At 37.4% G+C, this 22,858-nt stretch overlaps 1 protein-coding gene across 7 annotated transcripts; it reads right to left on the bottom strand.

Moving 5' to 3' along the window:
• Positions 1 to 1,665: 1,665 nt before the first annotated feature.
• On the bottom strand, positions 1,666 to 22,840 carry DRAM2 (DNA damage regulated autophagy modulator 2). Of its 7 annotated transcripts, none has more exons than XM_059375715.1 (11): positions 22,737 to 22,839; positions 21,514 to 21,638; positions 20,379 to 20,448; positions 17,615 to 17,709; positions 16,243 to 16,387; positions 11,826 to 11,893; positions 10,374 to 10,513; positions 4,589 to 4,766; positions 3,995 to 4,077; positions 2,555 to 2,647; positions 1,666 to 2,038 (listed from the first exon to the last, which is right to left on the bottom strand). In XM_059375715.1, exons 5-11 carry the CDS (start codon positions 16,371 to 16,373, stop codon positions 1,931 to 1,933), a joined length of 801 nt encoding a protein of 266 aa, XP_059231698.1. In that variant the 5' UTR covers positions 16,374 to 16,387; positions 17,615 to 17,709; positions 20,379 to 20,448; positions 21,514 to 21,638; positions 22,737 to 22,839; the 3' UTR covers positions 1,666 to 1,930. The 7 variants fall into 7 exon arrangements, with proteins under 7 accessions (XP_059231698.1, XP_059231700.1, XP_059231703.1 ...); XM_059375717.1 differs by having other exon boundaries at positions 21,514 to 21,635; positions 22,737 to 22,835; XM_059375720.1 differs by having other exon boundaries at positions 16,243 to 16,327; positions 22,737 to 22,833.
• Between the last annotated feature and the right edge of the window lie 18 nt (positions 22,841 to 22,858).

Consider the following 22,858-nt stretch of genomic DNA (forward strand, 5'->3'; position numbering starts at 1 on the left):
GGTGGAGGCAAGGCATATTTTGAGGGAGGGGGTCATTACCTTCCCGTTACTTCAGCCATAAGTGAAGGATAAACACACATTCAAAAATCTCTGCTTATAATCCCCCTTTGAACTTTGTATTTTCAGCCTCTTTCAGCCTCTAAGGGTTAAGGTTAAAGGATGGAATTAAAATACTATCAAAGTAACATTTTTGTTTTAAAATAATTTCTTTAATGTGTTAGTGCATATTTTTAAGCCCAATATTCTAGTATGGACCTGTAAATCCAAGTTTCTCCCTATGCCATCCTCCCCATATATAATTTGTAAACTTTGATTCTATCAATCCCTCTCTCACTACACTGTTGTCCTTCACAACTTGAATTTCAACTTCCTGATGTACAGGAGTCAGCACTGAATGCTGTTTCTCAGGTGAGGCTACACCATAATTCTCAGAGGCATGACAAATTTTTCATGGTTTGTATCCACGTTTTCTTCTAGTGATGCCAGATTTCAATGAATCAGTATTTAGTGAAATATCTCCCATGTTCACTGCTGCATGATGTATGTAAACAGTATTTTATTCCATTTTGTCTTATGGGCTCATAAGTCTTCAGAAATATTATTTACACAGTCTTATATCTAGCAACTTATTCCTAATTAAGATCTGGTTCCACCATATATCCATTGTTCCTTTAAAAGTGCTCCTTCTTTGTGCTTTAAACTTGTTCTCACCATTTTTTATTTTGGCTACAGAACCTTTTCTTCTAAAATGATAAACCTCGTTAATCTTCAAAGATCCTTTGAGAACCAGTCACTGAGCACCTCCTGGATGAATAATTTGAATATGAATTTTATCTGGGATTTGTAAACCATCCTTTATCTGCCCAGATAGGGATCCAAGTAGAAGCTATATGATCATTTGCATGACAGAGAGAGAGGAAAAAGACAGCTTTGATGGATACAGGTATCAAAATTATTTTGTGCCTTGTTTTTTTTGGGACTGATTTTGTCCTTTAGAATCTGGGTTCTACAGAGATCACACCCTGCTCAAAAGACTTAATATCTGCCCACTCAAGACTACTTTTATAAATAATTATAATTTGCTATAAATGAAAATCTAAGAAGCTCCTGACTACAGTTTGTGGTTACTTATATTAATCATATCTACTGTTATTCACTAATTGCTCAGCCTTACGTATGAACACTAACCTTTGTTTTATGTAAAACACAATTGAAGTAAATCTGCCTACAGCTACTTCTCTCATGCAATAGTAATTAAAATCTCTTTTCAGAGACTAAGCTTCATGAAACTGTGACAGACCACTTGGCATAGTATTTGGCCTTGTGGCAGGAATCAAGTCCATACCTACAGAAGCACTTGTGCAAAACTTAAGCAATGAAAGCACTTGAATTCAGTTCTGCTCCCATTAGTAAGTGGATTCCAAAAAAAAAATTTATAAAGACTGTAAGAAATGTATTGAAATGGTTAAACTATTACTTCAAATCCAATTCTAAAGGAGCTGTTGAGTAATAATGATTATCCGGGGTCCTTGGAAAATGTCTCTTAGAAGAGTGTTCCAAGCAAAACATGGTTTACAGTGATTTAGAAAATATGAAAGGCTGGATTTTGTAGATTGCTTGGTGCACATCTTGTTTCTCTCAAATAAATTAGAAAAAAAACTACAGTGTTGTTGTAGTCCTTTGGTTTTATTTTCTGGGATTAAAAAGAATGTATAGACATAAATGTTTTTACAGGGTCTTCTTGAAGATATCCTTGAAAATAACTTATCAAATGGCTTTATTCGTGTCTCTTGATTATCAGTAATCATCAATATCACTGTCAGCCTTGATTAACTGGTTAAAAATTTCAAAGCAGAATAAGGAACTTTCATGAACATTTCCCCCAAATCCCTGAGAATCGTAATCATCACAGATGTATTTTATCCCTTCATCATAAATCTCTGGAAAGTAGTCGCGTTCGCTCATTGTTAACAGGGCAAGGAGCAGTGTCATAGAGGGTTAATCCATGTAAATTGGCTTCCACTCGTAAAGAAATTTTCTGTAACAGAAAAGAAAATTATACATAGGCGTTTGTTCCTTAAAGACATCTTCAACGTCTTCAACTTTCCATCTTCAAAATGTTCTGAAGAATATTTTTGGGATTGGAGATGTAAATCTATTCCAATGAGTAAAAAGACTGAACAGATGTTGTACTGCCAAAGGTATCATCTGTAGTACCAACAGAGTTAGGAAAACCAAGCTTTTCTACTCAGAAGCTCTTCATTTTTCTTTGGTTTCTAAAAGGAATTGGTGAAACGAAATGTTGAGGTTGGCCTACATAAACGTAGGCAGAGTTGACGAAATTGACCTGTTTTACAATCTGATTTTCAACGATGAACCCCTTACTAACAACACACTGTTTTCCCAAACACAGAAATGATTTACCTGAGCAGCTCTTCTTATGGCATCGCTGCTTATGAAGTTAATTTTCAAAAATGTTGGAGACTTGACTATAGCATCTTCTTTTATTCCACCTGAGGGAAGTTTACATAAATATAATGTTGTGTTTTCTTACCTGAAAATCACGGATATAAGTCAGGAAAAAACCAAAGAAGGAGAAAGACATAGACCATTCTGCTGCAGTGGTAATCATGTGAAGCACGTAACCCTTGAGTGACAATGGAAAAAAAGAATAATTTTTTGAAATTTCACTTGAGTGATCTAGAATTTCTCTCAAATAAAAGAACCATAAAATCTGCAAACCAATCTGTCTTCTGAAATTCAAAGGACATGAGATAAACACTAAGGACATATTAATATACTATGGCCTTTTGTCAAAAACTATATACATGTGAGTTTATTAATTGTAACCAACATGCCATACTAAAGATATTAATAAAAAGTGTGTGTACAGAATATACTGATAACAAAGAACCCTCTGCACTGTTTTTACAATATTTCTGTAAATATAAAACTGTCTAAAATAACATTTGTTTAAAAACTTAATTCTATTTATCTTTTATAAATAATTCCATATCCAAACCTTCTGGAGAGAAAAACAAAAAACAAAACAAAACAATCCTAATGTATTGAACAGATCTCAATGTGGTTTTGATTTGAATTTCCCTGATGGCTAATGATGATGAACATATCTCAAGAATTGAAGAAAGGCATTAGGAAAGTCTTCCTAAATGATCTAGCTGTCGTAACTTCATCTAGAGGGAATAAAATTTCCATCTGAAGAACTAAGAACAGGAGAACCTCTACTCTATACTTGGGAAGTCACCGCTTTTCCCACAGCCATAAGATTCATTAAATGTCACTAAAAATGTTTCAGTAAAAAATACTCATAATAAATTTAGTGTTATTTTTACACTAAAAATAAAGCATTAAATAATATATAGATTATAACTGAGGGAAACTAGCAAATTATTTCACTCTTTTATTCTTACAAACATGTCCTATCCAGGGCTAATTCTTTAAAAATAATTCAAAATGAAATGCCACTGAGAGGTTTGTGAAAACAGATGAACTTAATTTTGTCATCTAGTTAGTATATGTCCCTCCTCTTTTTTCCCTCAGGGTCAAAGATGTTATCTCCATTCAGATATGCATTATACTGGAACCTAAATAAAGAGTACGTAATAATAAACTTCTAGATGGTAATTCAGGAAACAAGTATTCCAATAATAAAAGAGCTCAGTTGGGTATGTTGTACACTACATCCATATTTGGAGGAGTCAATTTCTGAGAAAACTCTTCGCCATCACAATTCTCCTTGTGTCTTGAAAATGTTCATTGTTGAATTGAGACAGAAAATACTGTCTCAATTACTGTCTCAACTGTTTGTGTAGTGCTACACAAACTCTATCAGACACAGAAAATAATCCTAATTTAACAAAATGATTACTCTAGAAAAGTAGTATTTTTAGTGATGACATGAAAAATACATCAAAATCAACCAAAATAGTCATCTTTAATATAAAAGTATGTTTTATAGATTCCAAGATCTTACTCTGTCCTCAGGGTTCCAATGGAGTTTCTGTACAATATCTGTGCCAAAATTCCCACTGTACAAAAGTGATGAGCAAGTCAGCACTATACAAAAAGTAAGTCAAGGAGAATCTCAGAGAAAACCTGTACGTTTAAATTAGATTCAAAATAAAAATCACTTTAAAGTTCCACAAGGATTATTCATTCATTTCCAAGGTCCAAACCCATTTTCTTAAAGACTCGATATTATATAGTAGTAGTGAAGATTAAAATGTACCCAGAGGATTACTATGAAATGGTTTGCATAGTCAATCCCTCTTCGCTCAGTAAATCAGCAGTACTAGCCAAAGATTCTGCTAAATAATTGTTCTCGGGAGAGCATTAACTCATCCTTCACATCTCTGAAGTGAGTATGATCGGGCTGAATTTTATCTTTGTTCCCAGCTCAATTACTGAGATCCTATGTCAAATTTGAATCTCGTCCTTTAATTTAGGGTTAGTAACCCAAGAATCTCCCCCCCAAAAAATGCCTCCTCACAATATGCGAACAGTGTTCACTTATATTCTGTTATTTAATTCCTTTCCAAGTACAGCTACGTTTTACAGCAAAGGATACTGCTAAATGCACTTACTCCACACCAGATAACCACCAGTAGTCTGATCCAGAAGACCTGTTTGCCATGAATTTTGGGCTGCATTTGGTAGGAAAGGATGGTCTGAACGAACATGTATAACGAGCCCATGCCAAAGGTGAGCACAGCTCCACATACGTGTACAATAAAAAAGGCTGTTTTCTGAGAGGTAGAAAGAAGAAATAAATAAAAGAAGCTCAAAACATATGGCCAACACAATATTTAAAAGCACAGGTTAGTGATCTCAAAAAAACAGTCGCTGAATGGAAAAACACTATGAATTCCAGAGATTACTTCCTGAAGCAATTCTCTCCCAGAGTACTCCACAAAAGCCAGAAGATTCCAGTTAAATCAGTAGTCACGACTGAAAACAAGGCAAGGATTATTCATTTACTCATGAATATGTTTATTTGGGTACCTCTTCTATGTCAAGCACTGTTCTAAGTACTCAGATACATTAGTGGACAAAACAGACAAAAATCTGGCCCTCAGAATTTACATTCAAGTGAAGAAGCAAAAACAGTAAGTGGCAAACTTTAGAAATAAGCGAAGTCCGTTTGTTAGATGGTAATAAGGGTTATAGAAAAAGGATAGTGCATGGCAAAGGAGGATCAGGCTGGTTGGGAAGCTGCAGGGAGGGTTTCAACTTAAATCTAATTTAAATCTGCGTGCAATTTCAAGGCTCAGAAAATTAAAGCATTCTCTCTTGGTTCTCATTGATTGGTTTTGGATAAATTATACATGAGATTACCGTAAATTCCAATATTTTCCTCCTTTTTATCAGTACCCATTTACATTTTACTTTTTACTACATGTACCCTCTGCTTAAAAGTGACAACGGTAGCTCTCCAAAAATTCTACAAATGTTTTTGGTTGAACTGCTCTAGTTTTCGAAGCTGATGCAGCCTGTATTTCGCTTGGTTGAGAAGGCACTGCAGAGCACCTGGCAGAGTGTAGGACGGGGTAACAACAGGGGAAAGGTTAGGACTTGGGTCCCTTCTTTCACAACTGACTGTGCTAATTCACAAACATAGCACCCAGTTTTCTTAGTTGAAGCTATAGTAAGTAAAAGGTAATCATGTTTTTGCCAAAGCCATTGGTTTTCTTTTGGAGAAGAAGGGCTATTTTGATTTGGTTTATGGTGTTCTAACTGGCAATAAGTTACGAGTGCTGGAAAGAGAAAAGAATGCATTGCTATTACCACTTTGGGTAACAATAAAAAAAAAAAACTTCAGTACCCATAAAACATAATACAAAATGGTACTATCTTCTTCTGAGAATTTATCTATAGATATGATTAAAGGCTAGAAAAATATAGGCAAAAACAAAATTAACAATTTTAGGGCCACAAGCAGGAATATGGATAAATTTCCCCTTTAAAAATATTCTCATATAGGGCACCTGGATGGCTCAGTAAGTTAAGCCTCTGCCTTCTGCTCAGGTCATAATCTCAGGGTCCTAGGATCAAGCCCCACATCGGGCTCTCTGCTCAGCAGGGAGACTGCTTCCCCCTCTCTCTTTGCCTGCCTCTCTGCTTACTTGAGATCTCTCTCTCTCTATGTCAAATAAATAAATAAAATCTTAAAAAAAATTATCATATAAATTGATGAAGCTAAATACTGATATAGCCTGATTGATGCCCACTGTGATCAGTACATAGTTCCAACAACAAAATCCTGTGAATTAAAAAGTAAAAACAGGGGTGCCTGGGTGGCTCAGTGGGTTAAGCCTCTGTCTTCAGCTCAGGTCATGATCTCAGGGTCCTGGGATCGAGCCCCACATCAGGCTCTCTGCTCAGCAGGGAGCCTGCTTCCTCCTCTCTCTCTGCCTACCTCTCAGCCTACTTGTGATCTCTGTCAAATAAATAAATAAAATCTTTTAAAATTAAAAAAAAAAGTAAAAGCAAAGAATGGAGGGCACTTATTACCGTATTTTTATGATTAAAAATAAAGGCATTTAAAACTGGTTTTAACTGGCAGTACTTCTGCTTGGACATTCAGTTTTGTTACTTTAGAGACCAGGGAAACAGCAAAAGATCTTGAAATAGGCCAGAGAGTACTCCAGTGGAATGTTAAAGCCTCTGGCACTGGTTCTACACGAATGTCAGTTTTACTCGGCTCTGAAAACTTCCTTAATGATAGAAGTTATGTGTAGAGACAGAAGTTAATTTGTAGAAAACTGATAGAAATGCAAATAACCCATAACTATACAAATGCAATTGTGTCTTTTTGAATGTTATTAATTATCACTGTGAATAATGACCAGTTTTACATCATAAATTTGTTTTAGCATTCCTTATTTGACTACAAACCTGTGGTACCTTGACTTCTCTTTTCAGCTGATTTGTACTACCTACTATTTCCCTCATTAATTACTAAGTTAAATAACATGTACAAAAGTCATTATTTTATTCTCTTTAAAAATATATCTTTTCACAAAGCAAAGACAAAAACTTATCCTTTGACAAAGACAAGAAAAATTACAGCAATATGTGTGGTCAGGAGCAAATGTCTGATAAAGAACTTAAAAAGTATACAATGAATGGTCTGTAATCTTTACCTATAAGCAGTTAATGAAACTTAGGAACTAATCTTCTGCTTTCTTAGCCTTATCCTCTCTCTGAAGTCTCCTTGAAGATAAAGTTTATAGGAAGAAAGAATGGCATGTGACAACAGAGGCACACATTATGGAGTTTTGTTGCCATAAGCCACGCAATACCAAGGATGGCTGGTAACTATTGGAAACTAGAGAAGAGGCATGTGTCCCCAAAAGGGAACTATCCCTTCTAACACCTTAGTTTCAGACTTCTGGCCTCCTGAACTTTAAAGAATAAATTTCTGTTACTGTAAGTCACTCAATTTATGGTATTTTGTTATGGCAGCCCTACGAAATTAATACAGATTTCTGCTTACTTATTCTTTCCAACTTTCCTCAAAGATAAATGTCCTTCGAAGGGAAAAATACCTCTAAGTAGGCACTGAGGATGCTTATCATGTGTTTGTGTTTACTGAATATTATTATACAGAGTTGTTTTCAAAGAAATGAAATCTGCATTTTTTAAGTCAGAGTTTTCCAAATCACATGAGGTCTCTTTAAGCACCGACAACCACAGCAGTAGCAAAAGAATTTTTATTCATCCTGCTTAGTCCCTTTAGCCTCTTTAATAAGTCACTAAACAATGAGAACATCTTTGTTTGAAGTACTACGTTAGGTGATGAATATACAGCGATGAACACAACCATTGTGCTTATAATTAATGGAGAAACACATCAACTAAAAAATTTTTAAAACCACAGATAAAAAAATTAGACTATAGTAAGTGCTGTGAAGAATTTGTTTCCAGAGGCTAAGAGAACACAAAGAATACAAAAAAAGAAAACTCTACATGCGAACAAGTCTAGTCACAGAGAAGATCTCTCTGAGGAAGAGGTCTGCACGGAAAACCTGAAGACACCTAGATCTATTTAGGTATGGGGTAGTGAAATGTCCAACAAAAGAAACGTGAAATGGAGTGAAATAAACTTGTCTTATTTAAGGAATAAAGAAAGTCCAGTGTTATGTACAAGGGAGGATATTAAGAAGGGGAATGACGAAGAACGAGGCTGGAGAAGTAGATCATGCAAGACCTTTGAATTAATTAAGAAGCTTGGCGGTTCATCAAATTCCTTTTTCTCTCTTGATTACATCTCTTTTCATGGAAGCTTGGAGCTGTACAACTTTAAACAGGGTACAGGGAAACAGAGTGAGATGTACATATAATTACAAAAGATTACACTGGCTGCAATATTAAGATGAAAGGGAGGTAAGAGTGAAGGCAGAGGAAGCATTTAGACGGCTATGGTACTAGACCAGGGTATGAAAGATAATGAAATCTGAACTGGTTGAAGAGATGGTAGGGAGAGCAAGCAGAGATGGAAATGCAGAGAAGCAGATGTTTTCAAGAAATGTTTAAGGGGTAAAACCAACAAGTCCCTACTTTAAAACAGTGCTAGAGTCTCTTCCAAGTCAAACTCTGCAACACAGAAGTGGGGAGAGACAGGGGCAATGCGCTCACCACTTAAGCACTAAAAGTTTATACAAGGAAGGATATTGTGGTACTGTTACAGAATCTGCTTATAAATAGGGCCCAGCAATGAAGCCATCAGTGAAGGATGTGAAGGAAATTCAACAGGTGCAAAGCTACATGAAAAGGGATGTGATCAAGAGAAAAAAAAGGAATTTGATTCAAAATTAAAAAGCCCAGGGACCCCTGTGGTGAAGGTGAATTAGAATTAAAGCTAAAAGGAACATAGCAATAAAAGTATATAAACCATTTTTATATGTAAATGAGAAAAAGGCAGAAAGGCAGAGTGCACAGGCCACAACTAGGAACTCCCATTGGAATTTACTGGATTGCATAAACAAGTATTAATTATTAACATAGGTAGCATCTTACGTGTGGAGGTCACTTTGGGATCCATTCTTACCACACAGGGATGAGAGATACTGTTAAATTGGTAAAGGGACAACTGGAACAAAGAATCACTATCCATATACTAAAATTTCCCCAAAACATATTTTTAACACTGAGCTTCAGAAAGTGATTAGTGAAGACAGAATCCTATTTGTGGCAAAGACCGCTAGCTAGCTAGCCACCAAAAGTCCTGTGTCCCTTCCACAGTATGGAGTTGTCTCAGGAACTGATGCTCAGCATGACTTCACTTCCCAGTCCCTCTTGTTTTGTCTAGCAAATGTTAGTAGGATGATGTGAGTCGCTGTCAGGTCAAGGTTGTTAAGAAGCAGGTGTGATTTCTGCATATTCTCTTTGTTCCAGTTGGCTGGATGCAGAAGGCAGTAAGGACTTAGGGAATGCGAGAGCTCAAAGATGTCTGTGCCTTAAATCACTGTGGGAGGAAAGCCATCTATCAGGCAAAAATACCTGCAGTGGATGCATGAATATGCCTCTATATGTGTATTTGTATGAGGGTGTATAAATAGTTATTAGATGTCTAAATTGAAACTCTGAAGACTGCAGAGCCATTAAGCAAAAAACACCCATATGCCCAGGACATAGCTGGTATTACCAAAGACTCATCGGAAAGAATGTCAGTTGAAAGGAATGTGAAGAGTTTGCAAATTTTGTGAAAGTTAACCTGCTATTTCAAGAATTCCCTGAGAAAAAGGTGAAAAGCTCCATATACTTCCTTTACCTCCTCATATGAGGGGCTGAGCACCTCTAGAAATAGAGGTGATCAATGGGAACATCTAAACAAGAATATAAAATAGGTAAATGAGTGTAGTTTGTTAGCATATTTTTTTTTCCCCAAAGAGCTTTACTTTTAAGTAATCTCTACACCCAACACGGGACTCGAACTCACAACCCCGAGATCAAGAGTTGCACGCTCTACCAGATGAGCCAAGCAGGTGCCCCTAGCCATATATATTTTTTCAAAGTTCAAATCTATAATTGTGTCACTTACAATTTATATCAATTCTCTCTGGTCTTGGAGTAATCTCCAACTAAGTAGTAATGAAGAGTCTAATAGAGCCCTGTGAATGATTAAAAGGTCAGAATAATTTATAGGTTTTCAGGAGTTTACTGAGAATGAATTTTTCTAATTGTGAAAGTAGTGAACCCTAAGAAGGTCAAATGATCTAAAGGCAGGGGATTCTACTTTGTTAAGGCAAAGAAACAATAACAGTGTGTAACTGAATGTTTCAGGTTTCCTTTTGAACATGTATTAATTTATGTACCTCAGGAAAATACTTATGCTGGGCTAAAATACAAACCTGGAAGTTTGCCACAACAGAAAGTCCAAAACAACTCAGTAATCCAAGTACAAGGCCAGCCTTGTTTAATTTGATGATACGACTCTCTTCAGGATTCAGGGCATGAACTTGCTTGTAACGAACATAAATGGTTGCAATGCCTGGGAAGAGATAACCCAAAAGACAGCAAAGTAATAAGTAACCAGGGAATAAAGTTGCCAACAAAGAGTTAACAAAGGTCACCTAACATAAATCTTCCTTTCAAAGTTAATTTGAGAGAAGAGAAAAACCAAAAAACAGAAATAGCTGTTGATTTTAAGAACCTTTAAGGTTGCATTATGGAACTAGTAATATCTCTGTGTGACTGAAGGGCACTCTCATGGGCCTCACATTTACAAATATTTAGGACAAAATTTAAGAGATAAGTTTGATGTTTTCTGAAAATCTCTAATGATAAGTGTTATATAAAACAAAATTTTCTAGATGATTAGCATTAACATTTATAGTAATTGTTGCTAAAATATGGATAAAACGGGTACTGGCAGAAAAACAAAACAAAACAAAAATCAACCAACCAAGAAAAAAAAAAAGAAAAAAAGAAACAACAAAAGGTGATTTGCCTCACTCCCATTTCATTTTATTTCAAATTATTGTAACTTGGTTCAATCAGATATAGCAGTCAATTACACGGAACAAAAACACCAATTTTACGATAGTTGTTATCAGCAAAGGGTCAAATCAAGTAAAATTTCCCATTGCAAAAGTATTGCCAAATAATTTGAAAGCATAGAAAATGAAACAGAGATATGCTTTTGTTGACATGTTTTTGAAAATTTTAGTCATAAGATCAACTTCTACGCACTGAATCATTTATTTCCTTGACTTCAATTTTTGAACCAAGGAGATAGTAAATACCATATGGAAAAGTGCAAATATTTAAAATAATCACAATTGATGAAAAAAATATTTTAGTTAATCATTAATACAAGTTTGATTCAAAAAATAAATAATGAACAGGAATGTAAATTACAGTAGAATTCCAGTCCTTTGTCGTTACAACATCGTTCAAAAATCAAAACGCAGTTCTACCACTACTCTTAAACTTATAAATTGTTTATCCTAAATGAATTTAGTTGGTCTTAGTTGTAGTCAGTGTGTTTATAAGCTTTCTGTCCTCTACTGGTCACTTAAGAAATCCACTTAAGGTCTCAAAAACTATTTGGTCATACTTTACAACTTCTATTTGGATGAGTAGTCAAATAGCCTTATAGATATTTTTTAAGGTTTATTTCTATAATTTAGTATTTTTAGAAACTGCCTTTCTTTGAAAAGGAACATATCTGGGATCAATAATTTAGTGATAACATTCCCTCAGGTATAATCAGAAAGTAAAACAAGTAACACAAGTGTTTAAAGAAGGAAAGGGCAATTTTGCTATTAATTTTGATTTTTAAAACAATTTCCATTACTTACACAAAACTGCAGCAATATTTAACATTGCCCCAAACAAGCATTTTTCTGGAGCTACTGTACCAGTATCACTGAAAGAAAAAAAAGAAGGTATGTGGATTTCTCACACTAAATATACATGTGTATTTTTTTCTAAGGAGTAAGAAATAATGGATTACTTCAAATCCTGTATCTTTTTACACATTCCTAAGTTCAACTCATATAATTTTATGAGAACATGACAGTTGGAACTCACAGTATTTATCTAGTTCACTTTTCTTTTTTTAAAAGATTTTATTTATTTGACAGAGAGCACAAGCAGGGGGAATGGCAGAGGGAGAAGGAGAAGCAGGTTCCCTGCTGAGCAGGAAGCCTGATGTGGGTCTCCATTCCAGGACCCTTAAGGCAGACGCTTAGCCAACTGAGCCACCCAGTAGCCCTAATTCACTTCTTTCTCCTACCACTTGAAATTACTTTTTTTTCAAAAGATTTTATTTATTTATTTGGCAGAAAGAGAGAGAGAGATCACGAGTAGGCAGAACGGCAGGCAGAGAGAGTGGGGGTAGCAGGCTCTCCACTGTGCAGGGAGCCAGATTCGGGGCTTGATCTCAAGACCCTGCGATCATGACCTGAGCCAAAGGCAGCCAGTTAACTGACTGAACCACCAAGGCACCCCAAGATTACTTCTTTTTCAGATAACAGAAATCAACAGAACTTGATTAAAAACAAACAAACGTGGGCACCCGGTGGTTCAGGCAGTTAGGCAGCTGCCTTTGGCTCAGGTCATGATTGTAGGGTCCAGGGATTGAGGCCCATATCAGGCTCCATGCTCAGTAGGGAGCCTGCTTCTCTCTCCCTCTGCCCCACTTCCCTGATCATTCTCTCTCTCTCAAATAAATTAATAAAAATCTTTTTTAAAAAATAACAAAAAATACCTACCCTGGGTACATTAGGGCTGTGTTACTGATTTCCATCAGTTGGTCAGGTGTGTTCCTCTGTCTCACCTGGATGTTCTCGAAACACTACAGATCCTTTCACAACTCTGCTTTTGTCATCTGTTGTTGACCCTGTCTATAACTCAATTAATACCTAATCATGTCCTGTTAATTTCAAAAACATTTACCAACCACCTATTATGTGCCCGACAGTATTTTAGGAACAGGAGTACAGTGGTTAGTAAAAGAGACAAAGCCCTTCCCATCTTGTAGCTTCCACATGAGACCACTTTTTCCCTGCCCTCCAGAGCCTTGGCCAACTCCTCTAGCAGAATGAGAAATCACAGAGCACCTGTCCAGACTTCTGTTAAAATTGCTGATCACAATGTATTACAATGTATCAGCTTACACGCTTGTGCTTCAGGGCAAACACAGATCCAGATCAACACCTACCATTTACTGTGCAAATTTGGGTATGCTCTCTTATCTTTCTATGACTGTTCCTTGTCTGCAAAATGGGGCTATTAATTTCCTCCAGCCTCATCTGCAACATGAGGAAATGAAAGTGACAATACATGTGAAAATCTAGCACAGCAGCAGACACAGGAGAAACACCCATTAAATGTTCCTTTCCCTTCCCTCAAACTACAGTAAAGATGAAAAAGACAAAGTCTTTGGCCACAAACTGAAGTACTAAGGGAAAGAGATAATAAGGATCTCAGCTAACCCAATCTAATTGGAATCAAAAAGAGAGGGAAAGTCACATCTGGTAAGGAATCAATAGTGTTTGGTGAAATTTGGGTTAGTTTAGGGAAAGTGAAGTAACACATATAAGGATTGCTCCAACTCTAAGATGTATCTTTAGAAACAAAAGATTCTGTTACTTTGATCATCTTCAGGTAGTGAGAATTATGGTTTAGCTGCTTGTTTCTTCTACCTTCCAATTTTTAAAAAATAATGTATATACATTCCTATAATCAAAAAATTTCTGATTTCCTAAAATTTTAATAGTTGTATTTCAAGAGATGCTACAGTTTAGAAACACCCTGTAAGGAAACAAAAGCATGCATTTCCAAGATGGCTGGCTAAGTGTGCTCCTGCCTCGGCTCTGGAACAGTCTGATACAAACTGGACTACGAGTAAAATCAGCCAAGTCCATCACCTCATCATACAGCACTCCAACCCAGTGATCATCAAACTATTTTGATCACACACCATCAAAAAGCAAAAAAAATTAAAAAGTCTGATTGTGTAACTTCAAAATATATGTATTTATTAGTTAAGCTCAAATAACAAGATTTTAAAATATACATAGATATTCTAATTTGTTCTCTTCCCCCAGTACTCATCTCCTGCATTCTACGCAGGCATCCACTACCTGAACAAACTAAGAGAACACCTGAAACATACTTGCTGTGAAATTGTCTTTAGTGTAGAAATTTACATTTGGTTATGTCTTTTGGGACTGTTAACAATTAAACCTTTTAGATGGGGTCCGTGAACTGAGAGGAACTTTGCAGAGCATCTAGACTAACTTAATCAATCTTCAGATGAAGGAAATGAGCCCGAGAAGTAAAATTAAGTACTGAGTTTAAATGTATTAGAACATCGGAGAAAGCTCCCAGGGTAATAATACTTAGGTCAGTAGCAGAAAAATAAAAGGGTAGAACAGGGACAGAAAAGGAAGTGTCTAGGGTACTGTCAGAAAATCACATGCAGTACCATCAGAGAACTGAAACTCTGAAAAAGAACCCAAAGGCCTCTTAAATGATTAAAAGCTTTTTAAAGTGAAAGCAGACAAGTTCTTAAAGGGGAAATAAAAATGCTGAAAGGCACTCAGAAATTACTGATGTATGTTCTCTAAAAAGTTACGGAAGAATGAACTGTCTCCTTAAGCTACTTGTTTCTGTAGCAGCATGCTATGATCAGTGGTGATTATTCAACAAATTATTCCTAGAATCGGAACCTTCAATTCTAAAATATCTTTGGTTTTTGTACATCTTCCCAAAGTGTACCCAATTTGTTGCTATCTTTTGCTCCATACCATACCACTGTGGAAACAAATGTAGATAGTAAGATTCTGATCTCTTCTTGATACTTTTTTTTTTAAGATTTTATTTATTTATTTGACAGAGATCACAAGTAGGCAGAGAGGCAGGCAGAGAGAGGGGAAAGCAGGATGCCTGCTGAGCAGAGAGCCCCATGCGGGGCTTGATCCCAGGACCCTGAGATCATGACCCGAGCTGAAGGTGAGGCCCAACCCACTGAACCACCCAGGCGCCCCTCTTCTTGATACTTCTAAAAAGATAAATTTAGGGACCCCTGGGTGGCTCAGTTGGTTAAGCAGCTGCCTTCGGCTCAGGTCATGATCCCAGCGTCCTGGGATCGAGTCCCACATCAGGCTCCTTTCTCGGCAGGGAGCCTGCTTCTCCCTCTGCCTCTGCCTGCCATTCTGTCTGCCTGTGCTCACTCTCTCCCCCTCTCTCTCTCTGACAAATAAATAAAATCTTAAAAAAAAAATTAAAAAAAAAAAAAGATAAATTTAGCCTCTGGTTCATCACCCTTTAAAAATTCACTATTTTCTACATTGGAGAGGTCATTTTTATATATAAACAAATAAATAAATGAAACAACTATAACAACAAAACAAACTATGGAAGGAAACCAACCAAACCATTAATTACCTCTGGACAGGCAGGAGCAGGAGAGGGGCTGAAACAGACTTTCACTTTTTACTTTTATAATCAGTCTAGTATTATTTAAAATTTGTTAGGATAAGTATATATTGTCTTTATAACTGGGAAAAGAGAGCTACAAACATAGCACAAGCAACTGAGTACCCATACTTATATCATTATTAGTCTTGAAATTTCAAAAATATTACTGATAAATTTTGATACTTAATGTGTCAGAAAGACCTAGACAATATGTCATAAAGATTAAAAGCAAGGTCTCTAGAGTTAAACTGCCCAAACCGCATTTTGGTTCCACCTCTTATTGAGTCATGAATCCTTGAACAAATAACTTATTTCCTTCTATCTTAAATGGGGGTAACAATTTTTACTTCATAGGGTAGTTGTAAGGATTCAATTATTTATCATCTGAAGAATGCTTAGAACATAACCTTGTACATAGCAAGTAGATCAATAAATAGTTGTCATTACCATTATCTTTTAATACTACTACTGTTGTTTGCAGCATTTTTGAATTTTAAAGGGAGAGTAATTCTACTTCTATCTTCTGAGACAACCTCAAATATTTATTTGGGAGACAAGACACTTAAAGTGTCTTAATTCACTAATTCACTAAGTGAATCATATCCCTGTCTCCACCTTTCTCTATCACATGGAAAGAACCAAATACAACTTCCTTTTTAGACTCTTTGTGTTGTTATAATGTCGAACATAAAACCTGAATTTTAAAATGTTAACATGGAATGTTCGCTTCACTGTTAAAATGTGAATGATACATAAACAATCTCCTATAAAAAAATACATTTCACTGACCTGATATAAGGCAGAGCAGGGTCAACATGGTGAAGTGTTATGGCCGTAATGTATGAAAATATGAAAGCAGCAGCTGTCCAAATTACTAGGGCAGAAGGGAGGAAACTGAGACCTTGTTGAAACCACCACATTTCAAACAGGTCTTCTGAGGTAGAAAAAGCAAATTAGAGAAAATTATTCACAAGTATTTTATCTCTTCTACTTTAGCCATCCACTCCCACTATCTTATACTTATCACCATGAGCTTTCCACTTCTGATATCATTCCCCACACCATCTACTAACACCTGCTTGCTTTCAGTTTCTCTGTAAATGGAACCAAACTTCACCCACTTGCCATATCCAGAAACATTCTTCCTCCCTCAGGTTTCCACACATAATCAAGTAGTAAGCATTGTTTATTCAACCTTCTAAGTTTCCTTCAAATCTACCCTTCACTGCCACTACTCTACCGAAAATACCATTTCTTGGCCCAATTATTATTATAATCTCCCAAATGGTTCTAGTGTAGTATGGACCATGATCAATCTAGACTCCACCCTAAAGCCAGAGTGATCATTCTAAAATTCTGAAATATCAATCTACCTGTTCTCCTATAAAGAATATTTCAGGGCCTCCCTGTGCCCTTATAAATTGTCTTTCCTCCTTAACTCAATCTACAGGGTCTTTGCATTGTCTGATCTCTACTTAACTTTTGGTAATTCATCTCTGGCTACTTCTTTGTTCCCAATTCCTTGCTCTAGCTTTCATCATCATTACAAATGCAAACACAGTGTCTACTCTGTGTCAGCACATTACTAATCACCTTAAATAAATGATCTCATTTACTTCTCACAACAGAATTACAGAGGTTAAGAGCATTGTCCAAGGTCACAGGGCTGGGACTCAGAATTTGAACTAAAGCATTTCTGTTCCAGCACCAATCACTGTGCTATATGGCTATAGGAAACTTCTTTCCGATGTTCAAATCTGTTATGCTCTCTTGTACACTCGCAGACCTTCATGTACACTGTTCTGACTGGGTAACAGACCACCATGCTATCACCCTTCAGCCTCACTACCACCTGCTAACTCCTACATATTTTCTTTTTTTTCTAATTTATTTTATTTTATTTGTCAGAGAGAGAGAGAGAAAGAGACAGCACAAGCAGAGGGAGCAGCAGACAGAGAGAAGCAGACTCCCTGCTGAGCAGGGAGCCTGATGTGGGACCATGACTCCAGCCGAAGGCAGATGCCCAACCGACTGAGCCATCCAGACATCTCTACTCCTATATATTTTCAAGTACTAACTCTTACAGCTTCAGCTGAATGTCCCTGCTTTGTTTCCAAGAACACCCTTGACTTCCCCGACCAAGACATTCATCTCACTTAACTGTTGCTTGTTTGCTTGGTTTTATCTTCCTCACTAAACCTTAACTTCTGACAGAGCAGGAACCAACCATTTTGTTCACCATTATATTTCCAGCTCCTGCATGAGGGGGAAAAGAAAAAGAGTACCTAAATACACACATATCACACATCACCACTTTCTCTCTTAAATTCCAGACTGAGGATGTTGTTTCCGAATTCACTAATGATTACTTGATACTAACGTATCTGAAGGTACTTAATTTTTAAAAATAAATACAGAAATACCCTCAAGTTATAAGAAATTATTGCTATGCATATGAAAATACCATGTTTAGAGGAGTATCTTCTCATAGTTTGATGGACAGAAATTAAATATTTCCCATGAACTTTGTAAGAATAACTTTTTTTTTTAAGAGCTTATTTATTTATTTGACAGAGATCACAAGTAGGCAGAGAGGCAGGCAGAGAGAGAAGAGGAAGCAGGCTCCCTGCTGAGCAGAGAACCTGATGTGGGGCTGGATCCTAGGACCCTGGGATCATTCATGACCTGAGCCAAAGGCAGAGGCTTAACCCACAAAGCCACCCAGGCGCCCCTGTAAGAACAACTCTTACCTGCATAATCCTCCAATGTGCTCAGCTTCTTCCAAATAATGAAATCTCAGCCACTTTTGACTTGTACTCATCATTTACTCTGATCATCTGACTTGTTGCTAAATATATACATTTAAGTCTTGCTAAGTTAAGTTTCTTTTCCTTTTTCCCTAAAGTCACCATTATAGACTCGATATGAGTAATTTCCTCCTTGAATTATCAAAATCTCCTCCTTTCTGTTTTTTTTTTCCTTTTTAGTCTTTAACATTCTAACAATTTTCTTCATCAGTCTAGTTAAACGTGATAATTCCTTGCCACATTCCTATAGTGTTTTCCCCAGCATAAGTTTCTGGGATAATAATTCTCAATTTCTACAAATTTTAAATTATTTCTAAAATCTTTATTTCTTCTCCTTTATTCTCTTTGAAAGAGAATGGGTCTCTTTCAAAGAGGGTGGGTCTATATCTATTTTTGCCAGACAGTCTGGCGCATTACCAACCTGGGCCAACTTTTTTCCGGGTTTTTTAGACCATGTAGATAAGTAAATTTGAACCTTGAATCTGAATGTTGGCAAACCCTGCAGTTTCAAGTTCTCAAGAAGTAGCTTTACTCACCCACCTGGACCTGGGTGAAAATGAACAAATTTCTTTGTGATCCCCCTTGCCAGGAAGGAGATATTTTTCCTAGCCTACCTTTCACTGAGTAGTTTTTTGAGAATCCTGGCTGAATCTGGGGAAAGGTGGTTCTCCAATGCCATGGGTTGTACAATTTCAAGTAGAAATATTTACATTTTAACTTTTATGAACAAAATCATCCCCTGAAACACATTTATACAAACTACCATGTGAATGGTGCCTCTTGGAATTGTATACCTGAAAGGTCAAAGGGCTTTGAATTCTCTCTACCTTGGGTGGGGAGCAAGAGGAGCCTATTACTAGTCCTTAATTGTGCTTTCTTTCTGCTATCAGCCAAACCAAAAGACACACTGCTAGTTTACTACTCTGGTTTCTATTCTCTCTTTGACCTTTTAGCCCTGGGGATTTCCCTTTCTGTTCTACAGGCCTACAGTGTATTTAAAAGGCTAATATAGTTTATTCAGCATTTAGGTGTTCTGGCAAAAGGGATTTCTAAAACATTGTGTCCATCCCTTTGCTAGAAGCATAACCCCCCTTTCTTTAACCATTTTTGTATGCACAAGTCCTTATTCTTTAAAATCAAGCTCAAATATGATCTTCCACAGCAACCTTCCTTAATCTCTCTGCATCCAGAAATAAGCACTCCTTCTTCTGAGAATACTCGATTTGCACATCTCTTGTGGCTATTGTCTTCTACACTATGACAAATAAGTAAAGGGTCTTAAGTGGATAAAATCCTTGAGGAGAGACTCCACTTCCCTAACCATAGCAGAGGGCCTTCCCCATGTTAATCACAAAATATTTTCTGAATGAACACACAGCCAAAACCCAATTGATTCTTAAACCCCAAAAAGATTCATGACTTTTCTATTTCAGTCAAGAGTATTGTCATTTTTCCAGGTTATCCAGATTCTGAGATCTCACGAGTAACCCAAGGTTCCAAGACAGTATCCTCTTGCCACATGTGGCTATTTAAATTAAAATGTCAGGGGTGCCTGGGTGGCTCAGTGGGTTAAGCCTCTTCCTTTGGCTTGGGTCATGAACCCAGGGTCCTGGGATCAAGCCCCGCATCAGGCTCTCTGCTCAGCAGGGAGCCTGCTTCCTCCTCTCTCTGCCTATCTCTCCACCTACTTGTTATCTCTGTCAAATAGATAAATAAAATCTTTTTTAAAAAAATTAAAATTTCAATGGACTAAAATAAAACTTAAAAATTCAGTCTTTCAGTCATACTAGGCACATGTCAAGTGCTCAAAAGCCCCATGTGTCTAGTGGCTACCCCAAAGGATAGTGAACATAGAGCACATTTCCATTATCATGGGAAAGTTCTACTGGACAATGCTGAGTAGCTCTTACAGGGACTGCACTGACACAGCACAAGTAAAGAAACACACTACTGAAACATAATAAGTGGTAGCTTTTAGTACTAACTGTTAAATGGTCTAAAATAATACCCGCTTCACAGAGGTTCATGCAAGAACTAAATGAGTTAATATATGTAAAACATTGTCACAGATGATCAATAAATGGCTGTTTCTCTTTTAGACTGTAAAAGATAAATTACCTGTTTTACAAGCTCGTAAGATACTGGTCTTCAAATCTGCACAAACCTGCACCTTTGTAAATCCTTAAATCTACATACAAAGAAAATAAGAAAATGTTTCAAACCACATTCTTTTAAACATGTACAATTTCAATTCAATGCGCCAATATTTGTCCATGGGTAGGACACTATGTTATAGAATTATTAATAAGTTATTTTTTTTAAAAAGAGTCAATACATGTGTTTAATTTTTATATTTTAAATTTAGTTTGGTGAACATACAAGGTTATATTAGTTTCAGGTGTGTAAACAGTGATTCAAAACTTCCATACAGTACCTGGTGCTGATCGGGTTAAGTGTACTAGTGTGTTTTATAATGATATTGTACCATCAGAAATTAAATAATATTTCAAATCTAGGATATCAATTTTCCTATCCTTTCTCACATTAGACACACACCTTTCACTGACATCAAAAAGATAAAATAAAAGGAAAAACACTGAATTTCCTCCTATGGAAGGAAAGACAAAAATGAGGAAAGGATAGTTTATTATTAAGCAAAATAAAACATTAACTAGTCCGTGTTATGCAAAGGGAAGAATACAGTTGTGAGATGGGCTTTATCCAAGTGCAAATCCTAGCTTTATCAAGTCCCAGCTGTATGATTTTTGGAAAGTTACTAAGCTTCTCTTAGTTACAGTATTCTGATTTGTAAAGTAGCTATCTCAAAGGGTTGTTCCTTCGAATAGAACAGAGAAAGCATACAATATAACAATGATAGCTGATTTGTCAATTCTAGCCACAAGGATGGGAACAACACTTAATTCTTTACTAGAGTGAATCATGGGTTTCACATCTCCTCAGGCTTTGAGGGTTCTTGGTTAAACTAACAGTTTAGAAGACAAGCAAGGCTTGAAATGATTTACCAGTCTCCTAAGGACAACTGAAAAACTTAAGCGCCCTGACTTAGTGAGGAAGACTACTTTTGCCCATGCATTTTCACAGTGGAAAGCTAGAAGTGTGGCTGGTTAACTGCCAAGCAAGCAAAGTTAAAATTTTAACGGTTAATGATTTAAGAAGCCTTTGAAAATATGAAAGAATAACCTCCATCTAGAAGTAAGAGTGCTTAATGAATTATCCCAGCTCTCTCACCTACCTTCTCTGCTTTCTTTGAAGATCCATGAATCAGAACTGCAGTCACAATTCTTAAATTTCTCAAATATTTGAAAGCCACTGGTAATAAGATTAATTCCTTTTACTGTCTCCTCTAAGCGGTGACTGCTAAGAAACAATAAGAAAGTAAATTCTGGATATTCCAAGTAAAGAGAGATAGTCTTAAACTCTTTTTTAAAAGTCCACAAAACCACCAGGCCCAAAGCAAAGCGTAAGAGAAGACAGTTATTTTTCTAAACTCTAAGCTGGCCTCTGACAAATGTGATATTCTCTTAACTGTTAAATCCCAAAGAGTCTAGAAAATTAAGTAACTTTTTTTAAATAAGTTTGATCAAAAATTACAAGGGGAGAAAAGGGGGTGGGAAGAGAATCTGATGATGCCACAATAATTACAAAACTGCATTTGGGTACTGATTTATAAATTAAAATTTGGGAGAACTGGAAAAAGTATTTCCCCGGTGTGTTTACTGGTTTTCAAATGTATCCTAATGTAAAGAACGAACAGTGTGAGGCTATAAGGGACCAGCCATCTACCTTTCGGTATTGGGCCCACACACCCCTCACGTGCGCCCAGTAGACCAGAACTCCGCGTGGTAGAGGAGCTTCAGATAAACACAAGGTCACACCACAGATCTCAATTTCAAACCTACCCCCCCCCCCCCCCCACCAAGGAATCTGAGCCTAGGAGTGAAAACTGGAACGGTACCCAACCGCAGTTTTTGTGGGACTGGGATGAGGGTTCTCCGTAGCCGCTTAAAAGAAAACCAAGGCATTATTTACACGGCTGCCTTCTTCCAGGGGCGCAAAGCCCGGGGACTCTGATCTCGGCCGGGTTGTGCCTGCGGCCAGGAAAAGATGCGGAAGGCGGAGCCTGACTCGGCCCGCGCGGGGGTAGGAGGGGAGAGGAACCCGGAGACACCGAGAATGGAGAGGCAAAGATGAAGCAAGGGCACCTGAGCCCAGCCCGCCCCCGCCCCCGTCCCTCAGGTCCCCAGGAGCCCGCCTGCGCTCCGGCCACCAGCGGGTCCCTCTCCCGCGTTTCGCAGTGTGGTCCCGGGAGGCAGAGCCAGCCCGCAAGCGACTCGCGCGCGGGCCACTGGGGTGAAGCTCCGGGCGGCTTCCACTTGCCAAACCTGCCCGATCCCATTCTCTGACCCACACCCCTACAGGGGGCTGGGGCCCGCCTTCATGCCCTTTTTGGCCTACCTTGTGTGGATGACCCCGCCAGGGACAGCCGCAGCGTTCGAAGCCGGCAGGCGGGACCGAGACAGGGCGGGACCCTAGGGCGCGCTCCCGAGCAGCCGGGCCAGGCCTGGGGCGCGCTTACC

Source organism: Mustela nigripes, chromosome 14, assembly GCF_022355385.1.
Source record: "Mustela nigripes isolate SB6536 chromosome 14, MUSNIG.SB6536, whole genome shotgun sequence".
Lineage (NCBI taxonomy): Eukaryota > Metazoa > Chordata > Mammalia > Carnivora > Mustelidae > Mustela > Mustela nigripes.

Excerpts from the sequence above, each read along its gene's own strand:
- DRAM2 (XM_059375718.1), bottom strand. The coding sequence starts at position 16,373 with ATGTGGTGGTTTCAACAAGGTCTCAGTTTCCTCCCTTCTGCCCTAGTA. Across the intron at positions 4,078-4,588 it reads TGGAGTAAGTGCATTTAGCA|TGCTGACTTGCTCATCACTT; the intron begins GTATCCTTTGCT and ends CTTTTTGTATAG. Across the intron at positions 2,648-3,994 it reads ATTGGAACCCTGAGGACAGA|GGTTACGTGCTTCACATGAT; the intron begins GTAAGATCTTGG and ends TTGTCACTCAAG.